This window comes from Urocitellus parryii, chromosome 3 (assembly GCF_045843805.1).
Source record: "Urocitellus parryii isolate mUroPar1 chromosome 3, mUroPar1.hap1, whole genome shotgun sequence".
Lineage (NCBI taxonomy): Eukaryota > Metazoa > Chordata > Mammalia > Rodentia > Sciuridae > Urocitellus > Urocitellus parryii.
In genome coordinates, this window is record NC_135533.1 from 23,188,197 (window position 1) to 23,213,737 (window position 25,541).

The window sequence follows — 25,541 nt, forward strand, 5'->3', positions numbered from 1 at the left end:
CACAACTTGTCCACTGAAAATGTGTAATTCAATAGTTTGTATATTCAGTTATGAACAACCATCACCAGACAATTCAGAACATTTTCTTTAAAAGAAACTCGTGGGGAATGGTGACACACACCTGTAATCCCAGTTCTTGGGAGACTAAGGCAGGCAGATTACATGTTTGAGACCAGCCTTGGCAATTTAGTGAGACTGTCTCAAAATCAAAAGGGCTGAGGATGAAGCTCAGTGATAAAGTGCCCCTGGTATTGCATAGGGAATGAGGGAAAGTCATGTCTTTCGTTATTCCCACCCCCAACATCCCCCCCATCTCTAGGCAACCACTAATCTACTTTTTATTTCTATAGATTTATCTGTCCTGGACATTACTTATCAATGGAATTATATAATATGTGTTCTTTTGTGACTTATTCTTTTCATTTGGCATAATGTTTTCAAGGCCCATCCCTGACATAGCATGTATCATAATTTCCTTTTTATGGCCGAATAATATTCTATTGTTACCACATTTTGTTTATGTGCTTATCAGATGATGGGCATTTAGATTATTTCCACTTTGGGCTATTATAAGTAATCCCTTGGTTAATATTTGTGCACAAATCTCAACATGGACATAGGTTTTTATTTCTTTGGGTATGTACCTAGGAGTGAGTTTGATAGATGATATGGTAACTCTGTATTTTCCCATTTTAAGGAAATGACAGTCTGTTTTCCAAAGTTGCTGTATCATCTTCACATTTCTATCAGCTGTGTGAGTGTCAGAACATATTTGAAAGCAGAAGCCAACATGACTAAGGCTTTATCACATTTATAAAATGATAAATACTTATATTTGCTTGCAAAGCATTTAATAAGCAAAAGGAGTTAAACCACAGGTCAGGTATGGTGGCTATACCTGTAATCCTAGCAACTCGGGAGGCACGAGGATTGCAAGTTTGAGGCCAGCCTCATCAACTTAGCAAGACCTTTCAGAGTTTGATCAAAAATATACTCAGCATGGGAAAACTGTTCTGATATTTTGCTCAATACCAACAGTTTCTCAAGAAAATTCAGCATTTCTTCCATGAGACATTTTAGAAGCAGGCTAGTATAATATATATAGAAGTACTGGTATAAGCTAAGTACCATGGTGCAGGCCTGAAATCTCAGCTGAGGTAGGAGGATTGTAAATTTGAGGCTAACTTGGGCAACTTAGTGACTCAAAATAAAACATAAAAATGGGGGACAATGTAGTTTAGAGGTGGGCCCTGGGCTCAATCTCAATAACACACAGTACTGGTGAAAAGAGTTGGTTCAAATGACCTTGAAGGTGTTTTTTTTGTTGTTGTTTGTTTGTTTAAAGACTTTCCTGATCTTGATTAGAATTGTTTTTATTACAAACTGCTAAACCCTCTGGCATTGGGGTTAGAACACAATTGGCGAGTTCTGAATCACTCATTTCCTACATTGATTTTTGAGAGAATCGTAGTTCAAATGACCAAAAAAAAAAAAAAAACTAATAATAACAGGAGAAAGTTGGCATGTTAGCATAATTTTTCAACTGAAAAGCAAAAGGCTTAGTATGGCACCTGAAACTTGTTTCAGCACCTACCCCTACTATATAATATGGTGAGTAGCTGGGAGTTGATTGTGAAATTTCCTGCAGTTCACTTTGCTCCAGGCATGTACTGTGCAATGGGTATACATATGTGTAGTATAAATTTTAGATTTATACTTACCGTAGCCTGATTTTAAAAAGTGTTCATCTTTATGGTAAATTTAATCCTCCCTGTCTCCCCAAAGAAAATTGACTTCTGGAAGCCCATCTGACACATTGCCTGTTAGCATCCTGTTTTCTCTTTGCCAAGTGAATGTGCAGCTAGTTCATTCAGAAGTTCAAAATTGGCATAATCATAGTTTAATTACCCAGTAATTTTTAATTTTATTTAACTTTGCAAGAGAACTGATTATAGTGGGTAATACAGTTAATTCTATAAAGGTGCTTGTCATCAGTTTGAAGTTATCTATTGCTACTCTTGTGACTTTAAAAGGAAAGTAGCAGGTGACAAAATTCATTTATTTTGGCTTCTTGCATGATAGCATCTTTTCTTACCATCCTTTCTGTTCTTGCAGACAGCTGTGATAAAAGCAAGAGAAAACTTAAAATGCAGCCAAGGGAATCTTGATTTCAGTTTCAAAAACAAATGTGATTTTTAAGAACTGATGGAAAGAGTGTTAAGCCATGGGTTGCTTTTTAAACCCCCCCCCCCCGTTTTTTTGTCATTTTCTGGTTTTCTCCAAAACATGTTTTATCCTTAGCTGTGTTCCTGGGGCTGCAGCACCGTCACTGCAGTGCAGTGTGATCTTATGCACGCTGACACTTGCACTTAACGTTTCTCTCTCCAGCCTTTATTGTGATCATCCCCATTTGACTGGTAAATTACTTATATTGTGGATTCTATAAATAAAGTGGAAAGACTATTTTCTTATAAAATTCTTAAGTTTAGGCTTGCTAGCCAGTAAACACTACACTCCCTGTATCTTTGCTGAGGAGAAAAATTAACATGTAGGATATTACTTCCATTAGTAATCTAGGACATTAGTAATAGACAAATGAAGTTGACTACCACAGAAGGAATGTGTCAGGAACTTGGAGATTAGGCAAGAGAAGCAAAGTAATTTTTACCAGGTGATTAGGAAAAACTTAAAACAGATTTAGTAGTCATCCTACTCACCTTTTCAGCCAAGTAGCCTGTACATCTTCCAATAATTCAAATTTTGATTCAAGGTAATGATTTTTTTAAATTACTGGTTTATATTGCATTTAGTATATGTTGTTTCCAGACACTATAGTGTCATCACACTGATAAAGAAATCTTTGTGCTCATGGATGATTGATTGGCCAAGAGCTACTCTTTTGAACAGATTTCAGAACTCCAGTATTCAGTATTTTTGATCCATGCATGTTGGAATCACAGACATCATCCTGCCTTTGAAGTGGCTGGATGTCAATTCTGAGTGTTGTAGATAGAGGCCAGGTAGAGCTGTTTATTTTCAGTACTTAGGAGTAATGTCACCTATCGTAAATAAAGAAGAAATATGAATATGCTAAGTTTTGGATTTGTTGAGTTTAGCAGTACAAGTTAGCTCCTTGACCATCCTCCTTTATTTGCTTGGAAATCTTCAGAGGTGGTATAAATATGTGGTTCAGGAATTCAGCTAGTTATTCCAGGAAAATGGAGTTTGTGTGTTGAACACTTAGTGGAAATTTAGTAGAAATACCAAATTCAGCCTGGTGTGATGGTGCACACCTTTAATCCCAGTGACTTGGGAGGCTGAAGCAGGAGGATATCAAGTTCAGGGCGAGCCTGGGCAACTTAGTGATACTGTGTCTGAAATAAAAAGGACCAGGGCAATAGCTCAGCAGTGGAGTGCCCCTAAGTCCCTAGTACCATTCAAAAAAACAAAAACAAAAAGGAAGGAAAACATACCACATTTGGTAGTGATCAGCATTATAATCATGGAGTAGTCCAGGCTTTGTGGATCATGGAACATGATGGTTCTGAAAGATAGCCACAGCTGTGTTCTGCTTTCTTCGGTGCTGTAGTTCTTGGAGCTCAAGTTTCATTCTTGATTATATAGACAAGTAACCTTGATTTATTTTCTCTTACTTTGCTTGTGATTACAATGTGTGGGTAAAGTCTCCCCCGTGCATGAACATTTGGTTTATGATTGCATGACATTATCTCTTGTTACTCTTTTTTGGCATTAACAACTATATTATTGCCTAGCAATTAAAGCTTTAATAAGGAGTTTTAGTGTAACTGCAAGAATACCTAGCTAGCTAATTACACATTAACTGCTCTTATTTCAGAAAGGTTAATAACAAATCCTATTAATGTATTTTGGCTTGCAGTCTCTTAAGGTAAGCAAGGTCACATAAGGTTTGAACTAGAATGACCTCTAAGAAATACCTCAGTAAGGTGAGAAATGTTTTGAGATTGACAAGGCAATGAACAGTGGTTTCCATGAACAAGATCTGTTTTCTTCATTCTGATCTACGTAAGAATGTTCGTTTTCTTCTGTAGACTATGCAATTTAAATACATTGGGTGGGGATGTTACTTTTAGGCAATGAATGGGAAATGATTTTGTAACTGGGTTTGGACTTCTTTAAAATCATCCATGTTACATAACTACACACCTCATGTTGGTGACCCGGTACTTCAGAGGACATAGCTGCTCTTGTCTAGGTTTTAGTATACTGCATCTTTGACGTGGCCCTTTCCCACACATAACAGAACTACCTGTTTCTAATCTTAGAATACTTAAAAGGCAAAATGCTACCACAAAGTGATGTTAAATATATTGCATATATGGCAAAAAATTCACTTTAAAAAGTTTTTAATGAATTTTTTTTTTTTAAGAATTTTTTTTCACAATGCCTTTATTTGTTTCACATGGATGCTGAGGATCGAACCCAGTGCCTCACACATGCTAGGCAAGTGCTGTATCACTGAGCCCCAGCCCCAGACCGGAACTAATTCTTAATCCCTGCTAATAGCAGAAGAGTTGTGAGGAGGGAGGTGTTACGATTTATTTTGGTTTTTGCCTGCATTGAGACCTTTAAAAAGAAAGATCCGTGAACTAGCATGGATTACGGGTTCATACCTTTTGTATATTTTATCCACACGTAAGACCCTCTCAGTTCAGTAGTAATGTATATTTTTAAATTTTTTTAAGTTGTTGGTGGACATTTATTTATTTATTTGTGACGCTGAGAATTAAACTCAGTACCTCACCAGGCAAGTGCTCTACCACTGAGCTACAGCCCCCAACCCCATATTATGTACATTCTTTAATTTGCCTTTTAGCAAATTGGTGGTGGTATGTACCATTGTATTTGTTGCTTGTTAGCATTTAGCAAACTGAATCTGATGTGATGAATTGTGGCCAATAGGGCCTGTTCTATGGCACCCACCACAGGAAATTTTTATGGGTAGGCTGTTCCAGCTTGCATCTTGTGTGCCCTTGGAACAGTAGAGAAGTGGGCACTTGATAATTTAATTTCTCTAAAATAATCATTTTAGAGAATCTTACTCTAAATCTTAAAACTTTTTCTCTTTTGAAGTCAGCCTACCTGAGGGTATTCCTGATTAGCTTTTTGAAGTTTCAAAACGTCAAGGGGTGTTGGCCATCTGCTTACCAAGATATTTTTTCCCCTATACGTAACAAATGCTTAAATGTGGACAATGCAGGAGTCTCTGGTTGATGAGGTACATAGGTTTTGTACTCTTTTTTTTTTTTTTTTTTGTTATTGAACCCAGGGACCTCGGGTACATCCCCACCAGCCCTTTCTTTCTTTCTTTTTTTTTTTTTTTTAGTACTAGAGATTTAACTCACGGGCACTTAACTACTAAGGCACATCCACATCCCTTTTAATATTTTACGTAGAAATAGGGTCTTGCTGAGTTGCTTAGGGCCTCGCTAAGTTGCTGAGGCTAACTTTGAACTTGCAATCCTCTTGCCTCAGCCTCCTGAGCCACTGGGATTATATGCATGTGCCACTGTGCCTGGCTCCTTTCTATTTTTTGATGCAGGGTCTCACTAAGTTAGAGGCTGGCCTCCAACTCGATTCTCTTGCCTTAGCTTCCTTAGTCACTAGGATTATAAGAATTTTAGTTTTTTTCAATGTTTATGGATGAAAGTAAGAAAGTAAAAACTCAAATATATTATTATTGCAACTTCTTAGGAACTGGAAAAAGAGCAAAAGATGAAGATGTGTTAATTAACCCAAAATTATTACATATTCTGGAAATCTTATTATCCTAATTCCAAACTTTCCCTTTCCTTTGTTAGGGGGAAGAAAAGGTAGGCTAAGCCGGCACTAGACCCCTGAGCTACATCCCCAGCCCTCAATCTTACCACTGAAAATTTAGCTACCTGGTTTTTATACATACAGTAGATACACGCCTCTCCACCCCCTGCCAATAAAAACTTGTCTAAAGAAAGAAATGACATTTTTATGGTTGGCTTTGTTCTCACCATTTATCAGTTTATGACTTGCTCTGCGATTGATGATGAAGAATTCAACAGATTCTTAGAAGATGAGCAAAAGTCAGCCTAGGGGATTTGGCAGCTGATTTTCCCTAGTATTGAGGATATGAATAACATGATTGAAACTCCCAGGTGACCACAGCTTATTTAGTTCAACTCTACTGGCTAGACCCAGGGGGAAAAATTCTGTGTAAATCACAGAGGGAATCATCAGTTCTAGACCATGAGAATTGACCTGTTGTGATTTTTGTGCATCTTTTCCCTTTCTGTGAACAGGATTTTTTATTTTCTTCCCCTCCTTTCAACCCTTCTCTTCACTAAATTACAGAACAGACTTCCCTTGGTTTTCCTCTTGGGCAGCAAGAAGTCTTCCACCAGAGGGAAGAGGGACAGAGAATTCTGTTTGTTTGATAGCATGCTTCTGAAGTAAGAAGAGTTTTGGACCAGAGCAACTTGCCCTTAGTGAGAAATTACCTGATTGGTTGTTTTTTGTTTTTTGTTTTAGTATTTTTTAGTTGGACAAAATACCTTTATTTATTTTTATGTGGTGCTAAGGATTGAACCCAGCACCTTGCACTTGCTAGGCAAGCACTCTAACGCTGAGCGACAACCCCAGCCCCTACCTGACCGATTTAAGGAAAGTTTTTTTTCCTGATTACAAAAGGAAGAGTATGGAGCCCTGAAGGCTATCTAGAAGATGGCTGCCTTGATCCAGGGCTGGAATATGGATGGGGCTTGACTAGACAGGCTGGGAAGAAGAGGAACTAGAGATGTTTTGTTAGAGCTCGTGGCAAGTCAGGAAACTGAGTGTTGTATAAGAAGAAAGCCTGACTACATTTCCTCTGAAGATTTGGCACCCAGGGGCGAGGGTGTTGCAGTAAACCTACACTTTTTTTATTAAGAGGAGGGAATGGGTTTCAGAAGTATATGACTTGATTATTCCTCTCCCCAAAAATAAGTAAAATAAAAATTTAAGAATAGATTTCTCATAGTGAGAGAGTACAAAACTAATTTTTAAAAATACCTCAGAATTCACACTGCTGTACAGGAACTGCTATCTTTTCAAATAAGTTGCTTTTTTGTTTGTAAAAAGGAGCAGCACATGGACATCCAGAACAGGGAGTAGAAGTAGAAAGAGGAGTGAGTTAGGTGGCTTTTGAGAAAGTAGGAATGGCTTTGATTTTTCTTGACACCTGGTTGTGACTATATTATATGATAGTGGTATTATCTGAGTCACAGCTTTTTTTTTTTTTTTTAAGTGTTAAATCTGAAAAAACAGGCACGGTGGCACATGCCTATAATCCCAGCAGCTCAGGAGGCTGAGGCAGGAGGCTCACAAGTTCAAAGTCAGTCTCAACTTGGTGAGGCCCTAAGCAACTTAATGAGACCCTGTCTCAAAATAAAACAAAAAGGACTGTGGACGTGGCTCAGTGGTTACGTATCCCTAGGTTCAATCCCTGGTAACTTAAAAAAAAAAAAATATATATATATATATATATATATATATATGTATATGTTATTATTATTATTATTATTATTATATAACAAGTGAAGATCCTGCAAATAAAAGTCCCCAAGATGACCGCCTGCTTGCTAAGTGGGGCCTGCTTTCCTGGTGGGCAGACTGTGTCCTGCTTTAACATCCATAGGAATATAACCTCAAGAAAATAGCATACTTTACCAAATTTTCCATTTTGATGTTCAAAGGAAATAGAGGACGAAGAAATAACTTAAGGTCACTGGATCATAAATAGCCAAGAATAAGACATGGATGTGTTATTTGTTCCTCCTGTGTTTTCCACTTAAGACGATAGGCCATCTTATTGTGAATCACCTGGGGTAGGGTGGCTTTACTTTAAGAATTAGTATGATTTTGTTTTTCTATGTGACTCATTTTAATTAACATTTAATCCTTAAGGGTTACAGTAGCTGAAATTTCTACTCTTAAGAGATGTTACATTTGTATTAATATTTTAGTGTAGCTCCTTAGTGTAGTTTGTGGCAGATGTTATAGTCATTTTTAGCAATGTGTAATACTTCCTGGTAAGGAACAGCAGTGTTATACTTCTCTTTTTGCAGAAGTTGAGATGCAGAGAGGAAGAGACCTGCCCAAGGTCAAAGAGTAAGTCAGGAAAGGCCCAAGATTAGACTTTAGGTTTTCATTCATTGTTCACCACTGAGAAACCAACCTGCATTTTGCTGGAAACTCCATCCTAATGGAATCTGCTTGCTCTCCACAGTGTGTTAAGCAATGTGTGTCCTACCATTCTCTAAATCAGCCTTTTAATGCTGCTTTAATGGATCCACCTTTTCCTGCCTGTGGTTTGGCATACCTCCACCTGAAGAGGGTGGTGATGATTGCAGTATGCAGAAAGAGAGAAGAGGTCAGGAAAGACTGCTCAGCCATAGCCTCTTCAGCTCAGCTGACAAACCTGTGTTTTCTTAAGCCAAAGAACCTGCAAACAAATAGCCACACCTTTCCAGTTTGGTCTTTAGGGGTAGGATCTGCATAGACTAGTGACCCTGGCTGCTCATTTGTGCTCAGATATTTGTATCATGTGCATGCAAGGCCAGCCAGTCCTAGTTGGAAGCCCTGAGGTAGGTATGAAGAGCTTTGTGGGTGATTTTGATAAACTCATAGCTAAGATCTAGACTCACCTAGGGACCACTGCTGTAGATTGAGTGAGGTAAATGATGCTGCTTTTGATGAGAAATCATGATTTGAGTGTTTAAAAAAAATAATATGAATATATAGTTTTTATTCCTTAACTGGGGTAAGAATATTACATGAATACTATAGAACCACACTTCAATACCTGCTGATTTAGTCTAGGGCTCATCATAGACTGTGCTTCTCAGGGATCTTGGGACAGTTTGTACAAAATAGGGCAGCCAGAAATGGAGCCAGCTGACTATAATCACTAGATTGGGTATACTGAGCTTTATCTCAAGCTCTTTTTTTATTTTTTATTTTGGGACAGGGTGTCATAAGCTGGGGATGTAGCTACAGGAGTAGAGCAATTGCCTAGCATGTACAGATCCCTGGGTTCGATCTCTAGTACTCCACACAAGAGAAAGAGACAGGGTCTTGCCGAGGCTGGCCTAGAATTTACCATCAGTCTCCCAATTTGCTGGCATTTTAGGTGTGTGCCACTGTGCCATTGCAGCATCTTTAGCTTGAATGCAGATTATCTGCACATCTGAGAGATGTTCCTTTTTGGGAAAACTGTGGCTTCTTAGCACCCTTATTAGCCACTTTGAGGAATGCCACACTGCTTTAAAGTGGTCAGGACCAGAACATCTTAAGATGGCCTGCAGAAGCTATCATCTTCACCCAGAGCCAAGGTATGGACTTTCCTTTTCTGCTCTTCGTTGTAGATGTGACTCAGTGCAGCTGTAAAAATGGATCAAAAGTGTGTTGACACAGGAAGCAAGAACCAATAATTAAGGGCTCTTTTACTTGTTTGGAACAAACACATAGGCAAAGCCACTTATTGGTAGCTTGTAAAAACTTAAAGGTAGTAGGAAAGGGTATAAAATCTCTTTTTGTGATACAGGAAACCTCTGGTTATATAGTATATTGTTTGCAGCATTTCTATAGCCCTGAAGCACTTCTCGGTATTACTTACAGAGAACAGAACCTATACTTTGTTTGGTAAGGATTTCTGTTGTTTGGTAGGTGTAGTCAGCAGCTAATCCTTCTGAGTGACAGAAGCCTCTAGCTCTGTCACTAGTGTGGGTCACTTCCTCTTAAAAACAAGCATATTGCTTCTTAGAAAGGACCATAGAAACGCCCAAACATGGTCTTCTTAGAGCTTGTCCTGCTGGACTAGCACTTGTAGAAAGGGGTGGATTTGTCTCTAAGCCGTGGGCTTTGGCTCCCCTGCCCAAGAAGTTGTACAGTTTTGCTGCAGAGATATGGGGAGCTTGTGCTATCATGAAAATTGAAACATTCCCCCTCTCCTTTTTTTTTAATCCATTAACAGAGGTAGCATAGTGGATATGCCCAGGTTTGAAATCCAATCTTTTTGGCAAATTACTTAACCTCTGTGTACCTGGGTTTTTTTATGTGTAAAATGGAGAGTTTGTGAATCTTTTTAGTTTGCTTGCTCTTTGGCATTTTCTGTCATTACCTTAAAAACTCACCCACCAACCCAAGGATTAAGAGAGGGAAAACAAAGGCTGAGCACAGTGGTACAGGCCTATAATCTCAGAGGCTGAGACTGGAGGATTTAAAGGTCAAAGCCAGCCCTTAGTGAGACCCTAAGCAATTTAGCAAGACCTTTCTCAAAATATTTTTTTAAAAGGGCTGGGGATGTGGCTCAGTTGTTATGTGCCTTTGGGTTCAATCCTGGTATCCAAAAAAAAAAAAAGTTGTTTGGTTTCAGTATCTAGCTGTTAAGGAGCTATGTACATCATTCTCAGACTGGTGCCTCCCAATCCAGCATCTTCTAGCCATTAGTGGTCATTTAAATTCAAATTAGATTTAAATACAATGAAAAATTTATTCCCATAGTCATTCTAGCATGTGACTGGTGGTTACTGTTTTGGACAGTACAGGTAGAGAAAATTTTCATCACTGCAGAAAGTCCTGCTGAATAATGCAGCTCCAGAGTATTCTAACTGCTCAGTTTCTTAACCTTACAGTGGTAAGGAAGAGCCACCTCTTTAAGTTGAGAGTTTTCTAGAGCAGAGTCTGGCAAACAATCTACCCATTTTTGTATATAAAGTTTTACTGGCATACAACCACACCCATTTGTTTAGCTGTTATCTTTGGCTGCTTTTGTGCTACAGTAGCAGAGCTGTTTGTTGAATACAGACTAAGTGGGCCCACAAAGCCTAAGGTATTTACTGATGTTTTGCAAAAAGCTTTGCACACCTCTTCTCAATAGCCAGTTTCTTCAGCCTCAACACTGTAGTTCTGGTCCAGAAAATTGTTTGTTGTGGAGGGGGGCTATCCTGTGCATTGTGGGATGCTACAACAGCATCCCTGGACTCTACCCACTAGATGCCAGTTGCAGCCTCTAGTTATAATACCAAAAATGTCTCCCATCATTGCCAGATTCCCCTGGGGAGCAAAACCTGAGGTTAAAAAAACCACGAATCTCAAGTGATATGACTTGGCAGCGCATTCACATGTAACACTGCATAGAAGGTTCATTGTAAAAATAAAAATCATTAGAGATGGACACAATTGCGCATACCTGTAATCCCAGGGGCTTGAGATGCTGAGGCAGGAGGATCACAAGTTTGAGGCCAGTCCCAGCAATTTAGTGAGGCCCTAAACAACTTAGTGAGAACCTTCTCTAAAAAAAGAGCTGGAAATGTAGCTCTGAGATAAAATGCCCCTGGGTTCAATCCTTAGTAACAAAAAAAAAAAAAAAGTGAGAATTAAAATATCAAGTCCTATACAATTTTGTTCAGTTCTTATAAGATCTGGTACTTGAATACTTTTTAGAGGACTTTAAAAGTTGTAAAGATGGCTATTTTAAGAAACTATTCATTTTGTAAGAATATAGGGTACCTTAGCGTATTGGCACACGTTTTAATAATATGTGCAGTATTTCTAAGTTTTCATTTTGGAAAATAGAGTAACTTGGAATTGGGAAATTGGGGCTGGGGATATGGCTCAGTGAATAGTGCTTGCTGAGGCCCTGAGTTCCATCCCAGTACCACAAAATTAAATATATTATTTATATTTTAAGGAGAATTGCCTTTCAAAGCACATATCAGGTATATCTGAATCTGGTTCTTCAAGTTAAAATGAAATTGGGCATGGTGGCATATCCCAATGATTCAGAAGGCTGAGGCAAGAGGATCTCAAGGACAAAGTCAGCCTGGGCAACTTAATGAGACCCTGCCTCAAAATCTAAGGGCTGGGGAGAAAGGGCTCAGTGGCAGAGCACTTGCCTGCCATGCATGAAACCTTGGGCTTGATTCCTACCACCCACTGCAAAAAAAATTAATTCAAATTTAAAAGTTGTTGTCATTGAAATGCATATGTAATATAGGTCACATATAGTGGTGCACACTTTTATGGAAAGTCATCCTCGTGTAGTTTTAAAAAACTAAGGGGCTGGGGTTGTGGCTCAGTGGTACATGTGAGGCACAGGTTCCTCAGCACCACATAAAAATAAACAAAAATAATAGCAGATAAAGTAAAAAAACACAAACAAAAAAAAACAACTTTTTTTTTTAATCTAAGAAGTTAAGCAGGTTTTACTGCTGAATTCTGGTTTAGGTGAACTTGCATGTTCCTGTTCCCATGCATGAAGTGCTTGTTTGTTTGTCTGTTTCAGATCTTACCAATATATTTGAATCCTTCCTGCCCCAGTTGTTGGCCTATCCTAACCCAATAGATCCTCTCAATGGTGATGCTGCAGCCATGTACCTCCACCGACCAGAAGAATACAAGCAGAAAATTAAAGGTAAGAAGGTACATAGTTTAAACTGGAGTCAAAAGAATTTAAGTCACTTAAAAGTCTTAAGTTGCTTAGTTCCTCAATTTTTCTCAGACCTAAAAAAAGAGACAGTTGTACTTGCCAACCTCCAGTTTATCATGTAGAGTGCCAATTGGCTTGCCCTTAGGATTTAGAATCCCTTTCTCTCCCATAATTAAGACAGCTTGTATACTAATGGAGCTGAAATTTTATTGAAAGGAAAATATGTGAAAGAAAGCTATAGTTCCAGTGGTCTTACTCATGATCATTGACTTTTTCTTTTCACCTCTGTGTGTTTGAGAACTTTCACATTTGAAAAGTCTAGATACATAAAACTCAATTAAAAAGAAGAAAAATTCAATTGGTGAAAGTGTACCTGCTCTTAACAAATGGCAGGCACTGGTATCCTCCCAGTTTTAATACAACTTGCTCATCTGCAGAGGATCCATGTGTCAGCTTTCTCAAAATGTGTGGGCCTTTGAGATATATTTGTAAGAGACTGCAGTAGTTTTTATTAGAGCTTGAAGATATAGTTCTTATTTGTAGTCCTTAAGTCTTAACTGTGTCAGGCATAAAACAAACAGGAGCATTGTGCGTATTTATTGAACAGTTATTTTCCTCTGTTTGTTTCCTCATTTTCTGTAGTCTCTGTAGGGTATTGTTTGGAGCTTTTCTTTAGATAAAGCAGAAATAAATCTAGTATAATTTACTTAGATCTCAAATTAATATTTAATTTATGTAGCACAGTATCTGCATATCCAAGTGAACAGGTATTCCAAAAAAGAGGCAGTCATTTCAACCAGATAAAGTTCTATTATGAGAACATACTAAAATTTGACATAGGAATCGCTTAACAGCATCTGCAAACCACAGATATCTCAGTGCAGAATATATTTCTATAGCTCTCATATTCATTATGCCTCAGCAGTTTAACATTAGCCTTATTTTTGTGCATATCTTCTCTGGTCCCAGTTACAAAAGGAATCCATTGTTAATTGGTGATCATTTTATCTTCCTGGTGACCTGAGGACTCATGGCCATCAGACCTGAGTGCATCCCTGCTTCCTGCTGTGCCTTTATTATCTAGCCCTCCCACCTTTTCTTTGTCCTCACAGGAATAAGAGGTGTCCCACTTTATTTCTGAAACTCACTCCTCTCACCAGCCTGTGTTTTGTACTCCCCGCTATCCCCTTCCTCTTCTATCCCAGCTGTCAGAGCTGCCCTGTTTCAGAAGCCTTTATCTGCTCATGTGGGGTCCTCTAGGAATCTTGCTATCTATTTCATCTTCAAACTTCCTGCTTCCTTGCCTTAAACTCCATAGTTGTTTCCCCTCTTCTCCTGAATCTGTGACCTCAATTCTTCTGATCCTGTGGACCCATCTCAAGTTCCATTTTCCTCGACCTCTCTGCAGCTTTGATCTTTCACTCTTTACCTTTCTGAAAATTTCTCATTTCACTTGCCAAATGTGACTATTCTCATATGTATTGGTCTTTAGACCCCTCTGTACCCCATTGGGGAGCTATCTACTTCTCTCCGTATCAGGTACTCCTCCAGGTCAATGCGTGTCTCAGCCTGACCCATTCCCAGGCTGCCTGACAGGCATAGCTGTTGTGTGGCAGTCACCACAAAAGCAGCACATTTACATCACTTCGAACCCTTTCCTGTCCTGGAAACTTGTCAGTGCCATTTTAGAGTGTACATGTGAAATGAAACCTGAAAACAGGTTTAAATATTGAACAGCCTGAAGAACTGGGCACCCTTGGAGCTGTGTAAAGATGTCACTTTCTGCTCAAAAACCTTTACTGAGTGGCATGAAGTGTGCCATTCCAGGTTTTCTGCTACTGAGGTAATCGACATCTTTGCCTTTACTTCTCTAAATGTGTCACTATGTGACAATCAAGTTGGAAGAGTTTCAGACACCCAGATATATTCTTTTTCTTTCGTTAATGGATAATTTCATTGTCATGGATAGTTTCAAATCTATGGAGAAAAACAGTTACCATAAACACACCACTGACCTGTGGCAAAACCTCACTATTCTGCCTTATGTACTTCAGATTTCTTTCAAGAAAGAAGACTCAAACAGTTCTCTTTTGTTGCTGTGCTCTCACTCCCAGCCACTTACCTTTTCCAAGCCTTTCTCCTAGAATGGCCTGTCCTATGCTGTAGCTAGCAGAGCTTGGGATCAGTGTGGTTGTGACCTCCCTCCCAGGACCCTCCACTGATTTCTTCCCAAGCTGCTTCCCTGCTGGTGCCTGAGCAGCCTCCCAAGTGCCAGGATTATAGGCCAGCTCTGTCCCTTGACTATACTAAAGAAAGCTGATAGATCAAATTACAATGTCAAAAAACAATGTCAGTGTGACCAATTTCTGTGAAGGAAGAAGCAGAATAGCCAGGCACAAATAAAATTTCTAAGGCTTTAATATTTCTCTCACTCCAAAAAGTAAATTCTTACCTAGATTAGGGCTAGTTAAACTTCATGATCTTGGTATCAAGTTTTGTTAATGAACTTAAAGGGCTTAAAGTTTCAAGTCTGCAAACTTTGTAAAGAAAATATGAAAAATATTCTTAGCTATAGCCCTGTGGTTTCCTAGAAGTTGGCAGTCCATGAAGCCATCTGCCTATCTCCATCCCTGCAACAACATAGTAGAAAAGACAAAACTACAAGGACACGTGATTTTGTGTGTGTCCTGCTTAACATTTGTGGGTGGGTGGGTGGGTGTGGTAGTGGGAATTCAGGTTGCTCTACCATGGAGCTATACCAAACCACTCCCACCCCCACCACCCCCACTTTTTTTCTGAGACAAGGCCTTGCTAAGTCAGTGAGGTTGGCCTCAAACTTGTAATTCTCCTGCCTCAATGTCCCGACTTGCTGAGATTACAGGAGTGCACCATTGTGCCTGAACAGCTTGCAATCTTTTTATCGGGGTAGGGGTTACTGGGGATTAAACTCTGAGGTACTTTACCACTGAGCCATTTGCAGCTCAATTTTTTTATTTTAAAACAGGGTCTCACTAAGTTGATTAGGGCCTCACCAAGTTTCTGGGGCTGGCCTTGAACCTTAGGATCCTCCTGCCTCAGCCTCCCAAGTTGCTGGGATTGCAGGCGCATACTACTGGCACCAGCTTGCATTCTTGATGTGATTTGTACTGTCTGCCTGTCTCTTCATATTGTGTGTGATTTACTTGAAAACAGTGTGCAGTTTTAGGAACATGTTCATTGTTTATTCAGCAGTTCTTAAATTCTTTTTCAGCCAGTAGACTGAGACTAGGCACTAGCAGCATAAATCTTCAGGTGAATAATGCATGGTAAAATCACGCAGAGGCTCCTGTGCCTCCAAATAGCAGCTCATTCTGATGAACAGTCTGGGAGATGATTTTTGCTGGCTGCTTCCAAAATCTGAGAAGCAGGATCTGTGTAAAATAAATAATAATAGATCTAGCTGTAATTATACAACTGCAAATCTGAAAACGATGGGGATTTTCTGATAAATTTCTGTGGAATCCTAACTAGTCCTGTTGTATCTGGGGTGTGAGTCGCTTTATTAACATCAAAGTAAAACATATCAAGTGTGGAGAAATATCATTTCTCCCACCCCTCCAGCATTCCAGGATGGTGATGAAAGGTAGTTATCCTTCTGAAAATCAAGTATTCCGTGTTGCCACTGCCATCTCCCCTGTAGGATCCCCCTTAGCTACAATGACCACACTAAATGTCATCTTGTCGCTCCTGCTATAGAAGAGGAGTCTGAACCTCTGTGGGAGTTGACAGCATTGGGGTCACTAAAGCACATGTCTGCCCACTCACCTACTGGTGTTTTCTTTCCCCCACCCCATGCAGAGTACATCCAAAAATATGCAACGGAGGAGGCCCTGAAGGAGCAAGAAGAGGGCACTGGTGACAGCTCATCGGAGAGTTCTATGTCTGACTTTTCGGAAGATGAGGCCCAGGACATGGAGTTGTAGTAGAAAAAGCACCTGCTTTTCAGAAAGACTATTATTTCCTAACCATGAGAAGCAGACTATAATATTCATATTTAAACAAAGCAATTTTTTTTATTACTAAACAAGGTTTTTATGAATAATAGCATTGATATATATATATTATATATCACCCTTTAGATCTTGATTTCTTGGTCATTTCTCAACCTGAGGTGCATAGCATATTCCCACATTCCATTTTGGTAGCAATATGCGGTCTGAATGCATGCATTCATAAGTCCATTTGGCCAAGTCAGCCTATGTGCTACTGAACTGTCAAAAGAAATAGCCGCTCGATAGGTAGACATGAGTAAAACTAACAGGAAAAAGTTGCTTCTTTTATTGATGGTTCCAAAGAAACAAACCAAACCAACCAGCTCTTGGACATGAAGATAGAATAGTGCTTTTTCAAAGTGGAAAGGAAAAAATTGGGGAGGAAGAGGCCTGCTGTGGGAGCATGTAGAGCCAGCCGTGTACGAATCAGCTGCTCCTCCGAGAGTCCTCAGTGGGCCCGTTTCTGTGGAGTAACAGTGTAAAACAGGGAGCCAATTGGAGAATTGAAACTTAAAACATCTTTTTGACTGATTTTAAGTACGTTTTTATACATAGATTCCTGCCCTTCACGCTACCAGACCTGTGGCCACAGCATTTTGTTTTGGAGAAGCTTTTGGAAGTGTTTTCTGAACCCAATTCTTTTTCTTGGGGTACAGCTTGTAATCCAGACCTTTTTTGAGTGGACAGGAGGAGAAAAGTGACTGGAAGATGCTTCCTCTCATCCAACAGTGAAAAGTCACATCCTAGTGTTGGGCCAGCTTGAGACCACGGCCCTGGACTAAGAGCTTTAAACTGGAGGGGCTTGTTGTTTGTTGGTGGTGGTTTTTTGTTTGTTTGGGTTTTTTTTTTTTTTTGTGTGTGTGTGTGTGTGTGTGTGGTGTTTTTTGTTGTTGTTTTTTTTGTTTGTTTTTTTACTGTTGGTTTTTTGTTTTTTGGGGGTTTTTTTTTTTTTTGGTGTGTGTGGATGTGTGTGAGAATTGTGCTTAGACAGGTAACAAACTTAAACTTCACCTACCAAGAGATGGTCTCCTCGCTGGACAAGCCGCTCAGTGGACTTTTAGACCTGGGAAGAAGATCTGCCTGGTGGCCGCAAGGCCCTGGGCTCTCTTTAATGCTTGGGTTTTGTTTTCTCTCCTGCTGCTGCTCCTGGCAGCAGCCTGGTCATCATATGCTTGTGGGAGTGGGAAATGAGTATTTCAGACCCAACACACATGCTAAATTTAAGATGCATAATAATTGGAACAAATAAAGTTTCTTGTACCCAAAGTGGCTCTACATGGGAAAAACCGCTGTCTTCGGAGAGTGACTGACAAGGAAGAAGGGATCCTGAAACATGCACTAGTAGGGTGGGTTGTGAAGGAAGGTCTCTTTCTGTCCTGGGTGGGTTCAGAGCAATTCAGTTTAAAATGCCTGCTAGTCTCGTGTTTGCTCACCTAACCCTGCGTCCAGGTTGCGGTGGAATTTTCTTTCAAATCTGAGTGTTGCCTGCTGTATCTGGAGGGGAATTTGGAGACATTATAGACAGCAGCTCCCCACCCCTGCCCTGCAACCAGTAGGACAAAAGCAGAATTAGTCAATCCTAAAAGCCTCTAAAGACAACTTTTGAGTATCCCTGGGATAATTTTTCTTTCTGATGTGTGTCTTTAGTTTAGAAGTGCTGTATTCCACAAGGTTTAAGTCAGTGAGGTTGGAAGAATACCCTATTTTTTTTTAATTCAAAAAGCACAATCAATCTTTTCTTTGAAAATCTATAAAGTACAACTTGCTTTTAGCATGATTATTTTCCTAAATAAAAAGACACAGAATTTACTAATTTTATGTTAATTACGGGCATGAAGGCAAAAGGTTTTCTTTTTGAAAAATGCAGTTCTGTAGAGCTGTGGTTAGTTAACTATACTGACTATTGCTAGCATTTGTGGCGTGTTGGAAGGGTAGTATTAACTATTTAACATGTGATGGTGTACTTGACCTGGCTTGCTGTCTTTTCATGGCCTTGCGGGAGGGAGGGTCTCTGCCAGCCCTGTGGGACCTGCTTCCCTGCACTTTAGCAGTTTGCTTGTTCTGTAGCCTTTACTGTCGGTGCTACTTAGAGTAGGCTTGAAGTGCTGGGTGATGATTTGAGTTCAAACAATAAATTGTATTTTTTCAATATTGTACAAACAATAGTGTTCTAATTACCTTTCCAAAAAAATAATAATTGGTTGATCTTGTCCAAGAAAAAAAAAATCTCTAATAGAACAAAGTTTAGGGAAGGTCTGTGAGCAGCGTCACAGCTCTGCCCCTCACTGGAAAATCATCTCCACTTTGCTTCAGGGAAAAGCCATCAGCTTGCCTGGCGTGAAGTGGCAGCAGTCCGGGGCTGATAGTGCGGGATTTCCACGTGAAGACAGGTGGGGGCTGCAAGGGCTAAGCAGCAAGTCTTGAGTGTGGTTACGGAGTGTGCGGGAGTGCGTGTTTTTGAGTTTGTGGGGAAGGTCTAATTGGGCTTCTGTTAGCAATGGAAGCTCCTGTGATTCCCACCCAAATCACACTACCCTGGTTCTGTGCACTAACCCCATCTTGGCACTAACCCTGGTCGCAGGCATGTTTTGGCACTCGGCCTTTTCCTCAGCTCTGGTAAATTGGCTTTTGGTAGGTTGGAAGGATCTCTTCTGTAACACTGCTCCTTCCCAGCTCCTGGGCAGGGTGGAATAGGAGCTGATACAGGTGGTACAGAAAAGGAAGAAGGCCTGGCTGGGTCTCTAAGTTGCTCACCTATGAGAGGAGTTAAATCTGCAGTAGAGAGGGGCGGGGGTTACAATACCAAAAGCCTTTCAGAACTGTCCAAAAGTGTCCCTTCTAACACTCGAGTCTCCAGAGATGGTTCCAGGGTGTTGGGGTGTGTGTGTGTGTGTGTGTGTACTCTGCTGAACATGCTTGGCTTTAGAGGCAATGGAAGTTGGTCAAAAGCTGCATCTGGAAATTACTCTTGGTACCCATAATTTTTGAAATCATAACTGGTTTACCAGCACACACTATCCTTTGCCCCTATTTAAATGACAGCTCAAGCTCTCACCAAGCACTAAGGAGCCAGGTGACTGTAGCCCTGCAGCATGAACCCAATGCCCTCCAGAAGCCCAGCATGGTGACCATTGGGCCATGTTCAGCGGTAGCCAATCAGACACTGGCGTTTGAGCTTGTCTTCAGTCTCGTCACCCTTCTTGAGGTTACTGTGCATTTTCAACCAGCATTTTCTACTAGTGAGATAATTATCAAAGTTGCCATATAAACTCTCCAATGCTGATACTTTTCATCCACTTCAAAAACTGTTCTAATTGCCAACTGGCTAATCTAGGCTGCGGAGGAGTGTCTCCCCTTGAAGGAATTTTGCCCTCAAAAAGGCTCCCTGAAGCCCTAGATGGCCTTGGCCTGACGCTTGCTTTTCCTAGGCCTCCTGCTGGGATGGCCAAGAATCATGACAGGCCCTCTGCTAGCCTCTGTGGGTCAAGTTCCTAGGCACATGTTTCTGGGAACTACTTTTTGATTTTAAATGGCATGTGGCCCTTTAATGTTTTAGTGACTCGATTAGAAAAGTGAAAGCCATTTACAAAAGTGAGCAAGAGTTTTACTTCATTTCATCAACTTCCTAACTGGGTTCACAGCCTTGTTGAGTAAAATCAAATCAGATTCTGATTGGGCACAAAGAACTGCATTTCTCTGGACTTCTGAATCCATGTTCATACTTCCTCTGGCCACTGGACACCTTGTGATCCTGCCAGGGACTGGATGGAGTGGAGCCCTCTGGGGCAGGAGGGGTTTTGCTCACCTGAGGAAGGGCCAGGGCTCTTAATTTAGCAGATACTCATCTTGGCTGTGGGCTTGGGAAGAAATGGCCATTATTTACTGATTGTATTTGGTACATATTGTGTGATACTTGAAGAGAGAAAAGGGACTTACCAGCCCTTCATTGAAATCGAAGCTTTTTATTGCTTATTTTTTCCTTGCCCCATCTCCTTCCTTTCACCTTTTTCCTTGCATTGTGATGATCTTGTGGCATGTCTGTCACCAAGACAAATGCCTCCTCTGACTATAACCTCTTAATAGTTGTGTATAATTAAAACTGTAAACTTTTTTAAATAAAATGTGTATATACCTTGGCAAATGGCTGGACCTTGATCAATAAGATAAGACCCCCATGATGTCTCTGAGCCCCGTGGCACACGCCTATAATCCCAGCAGCTCCGGAGGCTGAGGGAGGAGTTTTCAAACCAGCCTCAGCAATGGCACTAAGCAACTCAGTGAGACCCCATCTCTAAATACAAGATAAGGGCTGGGGATGTGGTAGAGTCCCTAAATTAATTCCCTGGTACCTAAACAACCTGCTGTTCCTCCAGCTCCTCTGAACAACTTTTATAAGACAGTTGACCGGATTAGTGTGGGAAGAGAATGTGTTGCCCACAGGTAATAATAACCAGGAGGCCCTGCCCACAGTTCTGTCCTCAGATAAGGATGGCTGTTGGCTAGAAATAGGGCTGAGAAGAGTTTCCACTAGTACCTTGAAAAGCCATCTCTTCTGGGAGGATCAGCCAAAACAGTAGTTTCTCGGCTCTCTGCCAGCTTCCACCCTGCCTCAGGTGGGACAGCAGCTGGTTTCCCCAGTGAGCCATCGCTGCCTTAGACCAACTGGACATTCCTTCCTAGTACGCATGCCCTTGATGACCGCCAGATGGCGATGCTGCTCAGGCAGTCTGACCAGCACTGCCCGTGCGTGGCTTTGTTAAAAAGCTGTAAAACAAAGGGAAGAATTTTCGTTTGGTTTCCTGCTCTTTGCCCATCCCCTCTTCCACTTTCCCCTTCGTTCATTCCCCAAATTTTCTTTCTCCCTGCATGGTTGTGTGTTGCAGTTGGTGCTCACCAACCCCCCCCACCAGAGGTCGGGCCACCAGAGCTGTTAGTTCTAGTCCCTTCCAATTACCAGCGGTGACCTTGAGCTCCTGGATGGAGCTTCAGTGAGCCTCAGGCATTCAGCTGTACAATGAGAGGTCTCCAGACTAGTGCTTCTGACACCTGTGACTCCAACTCCGTGCTCCAAAGCACCATATCTCAATCTCCAGAGGACACTACATGAATCCTCGGGATACCAGTTTCAAGACAGGTAGCGTTAAACCCCAAGAGCTTTGGGAGTTTTGAGCATCCGCTATTCAACTGACAAAGGAAGAAGAGAAGCCTGGGTCACATGACCCATCCCTCTGCTTAAACAAGATCCAGGGCAGCTCCTCTGAAACTACCCCAGAAGCAGTCTCTGCATTCACTGGAGCTTGGTGCCCCTTCCCTCCCCACCCAGTGAGAGCCCAGCATCACTCACCCCTCAGCTGCTTCCCTGGGTCACAGGTGACTTGCCACTTCCTGCCTGAGGCATCGCCCCTTTCCTGGGAAGGGGGATCCCAAGTTTCTAAGATACATTGTCGAGGGCCCAGAGCCCCAGAAGTTGAATTCATTCTAACTTCACTTGCTATCTCTGAAGGCTGCTGTCCCCAGGGAGTAAGTTGATGTGACACTGGATTCTGGGATGTCCCCGTCCCCACCTAGAACCAGAACAGACAGGATTTTTAGGATGCCCACATCTCTGGACCTGCAGATGCCCTGGAGCCACCAGACAGACTGAGCAGTTTTATTTGTAAGGAGTCCAGGGTAGCCTGCCTTAGGCCAAGTTCTGCTCTCTAGCCCAATACCTCATGGAAGAAAGTCTTCCCCTGACCCTCAGGGATTTAACACCTCATGGAAGAAAGTCTTCCCCTGACCCTCAGGGATTTAACATTAAAAGATGGAAAAGGAGCATTTTCCCTCTGGCTGTGGTGTGTGGGGGGGTGGGTGGGAGTGTGTGTGTGTGTGTGTAATGAATGATTTTGGGGCGGGGGCAGCACTAGGGATTGAACCCAGGAGCAGCCTTACCACTGAGCTACATCCTCAGTCCTTTTTATTTTGAGACAAGTTCTAAGTTGCCAGGCTGGCCTCACACTTGGAATCCTTCTTCCTCGGCTGGGATTACAGACCTGTGCCACGGAACCCACGGGATATTTATTTTGAACAAAGACTGGGCATTTCTGTGGTCCTGGACTCTTCAGAGCTCTTTGGAGTTCAGGACTTGGCTCCTAAGTCAAGTAGTCAGAGCAGGAACAGACTTGGGCACCCTAACAGAAAAACTCAAACTTTCTGGGTGCCCCGTAGTCAGTGAACCAAAGAGGCAGTGTCAGATGGCAGATGCAGTTTGGGCTTTGGGTCTCCTTCAGCTTGCCCTCCTATATCCCTGGCCAGCTATAGGCCACTTGAATTCATTTAAAAGCATGAAATGACCTATTCATTCACAAATTCATTTTGGGTACTGGTGATTAAACTCAGGTGCTTTACCACTGAGCAACACATCCAGCCTTATTTACTGATTGTTTGATTGATTGATTGGTACTGGGGATTGAACCCAGGGATGCTTAATCACTGAGCCACATCCTCATCCCTTTTTTATTTTTTTATTAAGACAGTGTCTCACTAAGTTGCTCAAGACCTCACTAAACTGTTGAGGCTGACCTTGAACTTGCAATCTTCCTGCCTCAGCCTCCTGAGTCACTGGGATTACAGGCACTATACCAGGCTGAAATGAGCCTTTTAAAAAATACATTTCTCAGGTTTTTGTTGTGGTGGTGGTGGTGGTGCTGGGGATTGAACCCAGGGCCTTGTGCATGCAAGGCAAGGACTCTACCAACTTAGCTATAACCCCAGTCCCCATTTCTACAGATTTTTAAAAAAATGTGCCATCAAATCATTCCAGAAACATGTAGACTTTTCCATAATGCCTCCCTCCAGTGATGCCCACCACCAACCATGACTGAAGAGGGCTCTCCTTGTGAGCCTCACGGAGAGTACTCTGGTAAGCAGAACAGGCTTTGACTCTTTTGCCCATTAACTTCTTGTGAGGTGCCAAGCAGTGTAGACACACAGGGAGAAGCATGGTTGAGGCTTGAACCTGGGGCCTCAGGCCCCGCCTGAGTGCCTTTCCAAGAGCTTATGCTGTGCTAAGCCGGGGTCCCATCTCCAGCCCCACTAGCTGTGGGCACCTATTATCTGTTAACCTTCTGCTATTTGGGACCCTATCAGATGTCACCTACCTGAGCTGTCCAGTGGTCCCTCTTCTGACCCTGTGCTACATCTAAGGATCAGGGCTTATCCCCACATACATCCCCAACCTCTGAGGCCTCCAAGGGAGTCAGAAAATAAAACCAGATTTATTGGGGACCTGCTCCCTACAGCAGAAATATAAAAATAGAATGTGGTCTACGTGAACGTGAGTAACCAAAAACTTTCTAGTGCCCACATATTTTTGGTTTTGTTTTAAAATAAAATTAAGCCAGACAATGGCACAGAGGCTGAGGTGGGAAGATAGCAAGTTCAAGGCCAGCCTGAGTAACCCAGCAAAACCCTATCTCAAAAATCTAAAAAATAAAAAGAACTGTGGATGTAGTTCAGTGGTGGAGTGTGCCTGGTTTCACTCCCCAGAAGCAAAAATTTTTAAAAATTAATATACTCCAAATATTTCAGTGTATAATTAATATTTTAAATTAATTAGTTATTTTAAAATCTTATAGTTACTTCTTTGAAATCCAGTGTGTACTTCACATAACATATCTCAATTTGGACATTAAATATTTTATTAAATATTTTTTTAAGTTGTAGTTGGACACAATACCTTTATTTTATTTATTTATTTTTATGTGGTGCTGAGGATGGGACCAGTGCCTTGCACATGCTAGGCGAGTGCTCTACTGCTGAACCACAATCCCAGCCCCTGGACATTAAATCTTCAATTCACTGTTTAAAGTGATACCTAGGCCTACCAAAACAGTTGTTTTGCAGAAAAACACTGCTTGTTTTCAGATTTTAATTTATTTGAAATTACATACCATGAAAAATCTGGTGCTTGCCCCATACCGCAAAAAATAAAACATTGGGTACTCAATAGACACATGATTACCTGTTGCACAGGTAGCCCTAGAAACATCCCCGCTTCTGCAAGAATTTAAGTGGTGGTGGTTGGGGGGGAATCACAAGAGTGGAAACGCTGCTTTTCTTGGGGGTTTGGAGTCAACTCAGGACCTCACAGTCCACAGAATGATCAGGGTCTGGAAGCAAAGTAGCCAGTCCTTACCAAGGGATGTCCCTGCAGCTGGGACCTTGTGTGCCTGTGGCCTGGGTGACCACAACAGGCTCACAGGGACTCTTGGGGAGCACCTCCAACCCCTGTAGGGTGACTTCCAGAAACGGACGGCCCAAATGGAGTCACTCTGTGGGTACATTTCTCCTCGGAACTCAAGGGTCCCCCAACTATCCCCACTGGTCGGGGACCCTTGAGTTCTGCCACCTGCAACAAGGAGCTCGCTTTGTCCCCTCCTTGACCACCAGGGGGAGCCCGAGCCTCACGTTGAGCCTCGACTCCAGTCTGGACTGGAGGCCCAGGAGCCAGCCCCGCCCTGGCTGGCAGGTACAGACTCCACTGCTTGGGAGGGGACCAGCCCCGACGGAAACGGGGTAAGGCCCTAAGTTCACTGCCTCCGGGACAACACTGCCGGCCCTCCCCGCAGGGGCCAGGGGCCGAGGGAAGCAGGGCGAGATGAGGAGACTGCCCTACCCTCCTGCCTCCACCTCCCCTCTGACTTGTGACCTTTGGGAAAGGGAGGAAAGGGGTGGCGAAAGCAGGAGACACTATAAAAAGGTCGGGGCTCCCGGGAGGAGGGGCTGCCTTTGGGAAGGAGTTGGGTGAACGGTGTGCCGGGGAGTGCAGGGAGGTGGGAGAGGACGGGACTGGGGGGGCTGGTCAGGACTACAGGGAAGAGAGTGGTGCCTTGGGACCAGATCGTGCATCAGAGGGACAAGGAAGGGTACAGAGCAGAAGAGACATGGCCAGGACCTGAAGCGTTCTGGGGGTGAGGGGCAAGAGGGTGAAGCCCAGGAGGAAGCTGAGCGCAGGGGCCTTCGGGGCTGCAGGCCAAGGGCCCTGGAGC

The 25,541-nt window shown here is 42.0% G+C and overlaps 1 protein-coding gene across 1 annotated transcript in view; it reads left to right on the top strand.

Moving 5' to 3' along the window:
• Positions 1-20,639, top strand: part of Ube2h (ubiquitin conjugating enzyme E2 H) — a 104,906-nt gene extending 84,267 nt beyond the window's left edge. The window contains exons 6-7 of the mRNA XM_026392788.2: positions 12,338-12,466; positions 16,319-20,639. Coding sequence (XP_026248573.1) covers positions 12,338-12,466; positions 16,319-16,443 — 254 coding nt within the window. The 3' untranslated portion in view covers positions 16,444-20,639. The remainder of the gene's footprint in view (positions 1-12,337; positions 12,467-16,318) is intronic.
• Positions 20,640-25,541: the final 4,902 nt, after the last annotated feature.